At 33.3% G+C, this 4,669-nt stretch overlaps 1 protein-coding gene across 1 annotated transcript; it reads left to right on the top strand.

The window, feature by feature from the left end:
- The first annotated feature begins 1,249 nt into the window (after positions 1-1,249).
- LOC145592539 (protein POLAR LOCALIZATION DURING ASYMMETRIC DIVISION AND REDISTRIBUTION-like) lies at positions 1,250-4,317 on the top strand. The gene is made up of 4 exons (XM_081649039.1): positions 1,250-1,573; positions 2,690-3,135; positions 3,749-4,035; positions 4,129-4,317. Exons 1-4 carry the CDS (start codon positions 1,294-1,296, stop codon positions 4,130-4,132), a joined length of 1,017 nt encoding a protein of 338 aa, XP_081505165.1. The 5' UTR covers positions 1,250-1,293; the 3' UTR covers positions 4,133-4,317.
- The last annotated feature ends 352 nt before the right edge of the window (positions 4,318-4,669 follow it).

The raw sequence follows: 4,669 nt of genomic DNA, 5'->3' as shown, positions 1-4,669 counted from the left end.
GTATCGTATTTTATTATTTCTCACTCCCCTAAAACCCCTAGAATTGGTTTTACACACTCCGGTGTACCGTACACCCAACTAACCTAACCTAAGCAATTCTCAATGGATGATTAAAAAAATCATATATTAGATAAAACTTTGCGTAAATACAAATGATGTATTTAAAAAAAAAACAGAAGGAATACAATACAATAATTGCATTGGCTAAAACACTGGGGGATTATATGAGCTAGTTGTAAAATATCTAATTATCTTACAACAAATTAAAATAACCAAACCCACTTGATTTACAGATCCAATAAACATTCTAATAGCAAATTAAATTTCGAACTCCATCATATTTTTAATTCATAATTCAAATAAAACTCCAATTGGTTTCGAAATCATAATATTTAATTAATGATTATTAGAACTTTCAAATTCCATCTCGACTTCAAAATTCAATGCTTTGAAAATCCCCATCGGGTTCGGATCTTCACCCTCCCCATTTCCCAAGACCCCAAACCCCAAACCACTTCCCACAATTAGAAAACAACAATAAATTATCTTAAGAAAATAAAATAAAAATAATACAAGTAATAATGATAATGAATGTGTTGTACCTGTAAAATAAAATAAAATAAAATAATGAATGTGTTGTACAAAGTTCAAAGAGCTACATATAAGAACTTAAAAATGAAAAATACAAATAAAAATATAACACTAATTACACTTTACGCGTATATCAGGTAAATTACAGAGTAATACATTGTATCAAATTAGGAAAGATCTTAAAATGCTCCGTATAACAATAATGTGCGAACATTTACACCCAATAATTTATTTTTTTTATTTTTATTTTTTAAGAACATACCCTATAAATATTTGTTTACATATTTTTCTTTCATTAATGATATTAATAACTCAAATTGTAATAAAAGGCTAAACCACAAAAGCTCGCTGCTCGCCTGACTACCCACTTACCTCTTATTAATCCGAATATTGTAACACCAATAAAAAAAAAAGGCAAAGGCTAACGAACGCCCCGAGGCGTTGGATAAACTAGCTAAAAGTAGAAAGATGAATTAAAATGAATATTAATTACACCGATCCATACGTGATTTTGTCATGCTTTCCCGAATTAATGTCATTTTAAGCAATATTTTAAAAAAGCATATGTATTTTTTATTTATTTTTTCTAGTAAATTTATTCAAAATTCTTTTGTTACAAAATCTCCCCGTATCTCTTCCATATAAATATCGGAGTAGCTGCTACTGCAACAATAAATTTGATCTAGTAAACTTTCTCCAAAAATGCGGCTGGTAAACACCACAAACAGCGGCGGAGAAGGAAATCGTACGAAGACGGCGAAATCCCGGCGAGAAGAAGGTATAATTACGGCCGCCGGAGAAGACGAAGAAGATTGTAGAACAGTGTGTTACTCTCCCGCACGTGTGGTGGTTTATCGGTTGCTTGCCATCGCCAGAAAATGTCGTAACGGTGGAAGGAGAGAGAAAGTTCAGATCAGTGACGAATTTTCGCCGGAGATTTCACGGCGGAAGCCCGATGACCGCCGGAGAATCAATGTTTCAGGTGACTTTTAAATTTAAATTAGTTAGTAGCTAATAATTCAATCGTGATACGAGTATTATGAATAAATAATGGAATTATTATGATTTAAAATGTTTACGATTTCTCGATTAGTAGAATTATAGCTCACTTAATTACGTTTATCATGTTAAATTGAAAGAGTGGCGAATTGATTTTTTACCTGAGGATATATTTAAAATAATTCATTCTTTACTTGTGAAAAATTAAATTAATACTTGTATGAAGATTGAAGAAGAAGAACGTATTGTTTTAGGAAATGTATTCAATTGCTCATAGTTAGCCTTCATAATGCATATGCCATTTTACAAAGAAAAAAAATCCAGAACTTAAAAAATATGTACTTCGTAGCATATAATATTATTACCATTATTTGACGTAGTCACCATTTTAGGAAATGTATATAATCTTTATTGTTACGGAGTAGTTCTTAAGGTGTAGTATATATCCTTCTAAAATTTTGAAATTTCTGCTATGCAAAAACTATAATTATAGTTGTACTATGAAGATGTACGGACCAACTGTATTCTAATCTAGTGCACTTTTTGTATTCTATTGTTTCAATCAAATTACATTTTAAAGTCGCAAACAACACTTGCAATTTATATTTGATGTGGTAGTTTAGGCAGAATTTTGTAAGGTTTTGGCCCTTTTAGGTGAACAAAAGCCTAGGCATAACTCGCAAAAGGGAAGAAGCAAAAGCACATACTTGTATATAGTTGAACCTACGTGCGACCATGCAGGCTTACAGTTGCAATGATCTTTGACTTATTGAATAAGTTGTCTAATTGAGTCCAAGGGGTGCCTTAATCATACAAAACAGAGGAAACAGAGACCCATAAAAGCACAATTTATGCTGCTGCCATGATCTTTGAATTTGCATCTTATACTGTCAAGATAGGTGATATATTTACTCCTAAAATGTATGTTCAATCTGTTTCCAAGCTAGTAAAGGGGTTATAGACTTGGGTGCTTTTGTTTAGAAAAAAGTTATACATCATATTATCGTAATTAGATAAATTAGTATGTATTGAACAATAGCTGCATGTTATATAGAGTGATAGTGTGATGTTCTGAAAGTAAATTTCAATTTTCTGTTAGGACTTCAAAGTCAGGAGATGAGCTTCAATTTGACCGCAGGACTTGGGTTGCTATCCCTTATTGCTGCTAGCAAAACTGAGCTCGATAAAACAGTGGAATTGCGTAAGCAAATGGAATTCTTTTTAGAAAGTTTCAAAGTGGGAAACCAAAGCAAAGGCACGACCCCAAAACCATCTTATTCTGATAATGCATATGCTGTGAGCACTACCATGGACAACCTTAGTAATTACTCCGTGGAGGATCATGCACTTAGCCAACAAGGACCTGGAAACACTTATGCATGTGCTCCACACTGTTACATCCATCAGAAAGAGGAGTTTGTGGAAGGTATAAATCACCTTGAGGCAGAATTAGCTGCTGAATTAGATCGAATGCAGCTTGATGTAGATTCAGGAGGGTATATGGAGACAGGAGAGTCATCAGAATTACAAGAGGAAGTTACTGAGGTATACAACTTTGACTCTCTGTGTGCCTTGGGGTTTCGGAATATTTACTTTATTATGCTCTTGAATACATTCTGTGTTCTGTAATTTCTTCTGATGCGTATATATCATTATTACTGGCAGCCTACATATGTATAGAGTATTCTATAGTATAGGCTGGTGTGCTAGGTTGTGCCGTTGTGGAATTAATTTGTCTACGGTTGTTTTAGCACTGAATATCTGGATTTACATCTCATTTATCAAGAGCATCGTAATTTTGTATGATAATAGTGCTAGTTGTGGCCCTGTGATTTGTGTTATATTGATATGCTGTCTCTAAACATATATGTCAAAGATTCCATGGCCTGCAAACTTAAACCAAAACACTTTTGAGACGATTCAATTGTTTGCACTAGTCTTTCTTGTCAATTATAGTGTATAAATTTGCAATATATGTGCCTTGTGAAGTTCTATACTTGGGAGATAAATCATACTCTGTACCTTGAAACATTTTCTAGTGTTATGTCATGTCTTCTGCTGCCTGCACTTCTGAACACCTGAAAAAATACTACATAAAATCGTTTATTCATTAGCTTCAGTAACTTTGTAATTGACTGCTGGAACATCAATTTGACAGATACCCTCTGAAAACACTGCTATTGGAAGTGTTAACATGAGCACCGGAGAAGTTATTGACCCCCAGTATGTTGACAACACAGAGTTTTGTGGTGTTCCTCCTCTTGAACTTGAGAGACGATTACATGAGGTACTTGAAACAAGACAAGAAGAACGGATAAAAGAACTTGAAGCTCATCTAGAACGCATGTCGAAAAAGCTTCAGGAAAAGGAGGTAGAAGTCACTTGGTGGAAAGATACTGCCAAGCTTATTTCCAAGCAAGTCCCTGAATCATCCCGTGCCTTGAGGTAAAAGTTGCACATTAAACTACATTCTATCATCTGACATTCACAATTGATATGTATATTCTTGCAAACTTATGGAAAATTGATGTTTTGCAGGTAGGTTTCCGATTATAGCTTGTTAATTATGATGGATATATTGCAAAATAATTGGACCTATGGCTAAAATGCTGCTCATCAAAAGGATTTTAGCTGTTTGAAATCCCTGCAGTTTTTGTAAATATTATCCTACTGTCAATATTTGCCTTTTTGCTAGATTTTCCAGTTTCCTATTATGCTGTTTGAGCAGACCTGAACTTTTGTTTTTAATGACATAAATGATTCTAGTAATGCTTGATTGATCTCTTAATTCGGATTCATCAAGCAATCACAGACATGATTATTATTCTCTACTCTAGTACCGTGTCTTATATTTTAGTTTTAGTTTTTTATTTTATTTTATTTTGTTATGTGGATTTGGGCTGCTTTAAATGTTTATATATTGGTCAACTTAAGATAAAAAGCCCAAACAGGAAGAGAGTAAAAAGTTGGTGTCCAACCACTCCCCCAAATTGTCCGTATAAGCTTTAAAATTAAAAAAAAATAAGTAAATATATTTGCCAAATTACGTCAATTTTAAACTTTTATCGGCTTGTAGAAT

The sequence above is a fragment of the Chenopodium album genome, chromosome 18 (assembly GCF_948465745.1).
Source record: "Chenopodium album chromosome 18, dcCheAlbu1.1, whole genome shotgun sequence".
NCBI lineage: Eukaryota > Viridiplantae > Streptophyta > Magnoliopsida > Caryophyllales > Amaranthaceae > Chenopodium > Chenopodium album.
Note: the sequence above shows the minus strand (reverse complement) of the source record. Positions and strands in the feature narration are given on the sequence as shown.

Coding starts and splice junctions, on each gene's coding strand:
- LOC145592539 (XM_081649039.1), top strand. CDS start 1,294: ATGCGGCTGGTAAACACCACAAACAGCGGCGGAGAAGGAAATCGTACG. Junction 1,574..2,689: donor CCGGAGAATCAATGTTTCAG/GTGACTTTTAAA, acceptor ATTTTCTGTTAG/GACTTCAAAGTCAGGAGATG. Junction 3,136..3,748: donor TACAAGAGGAAGTTACTGAG/GTATACAACTTT, acceptor TCAATTTGACAG/ATACCCTCTGAAAACACTGC.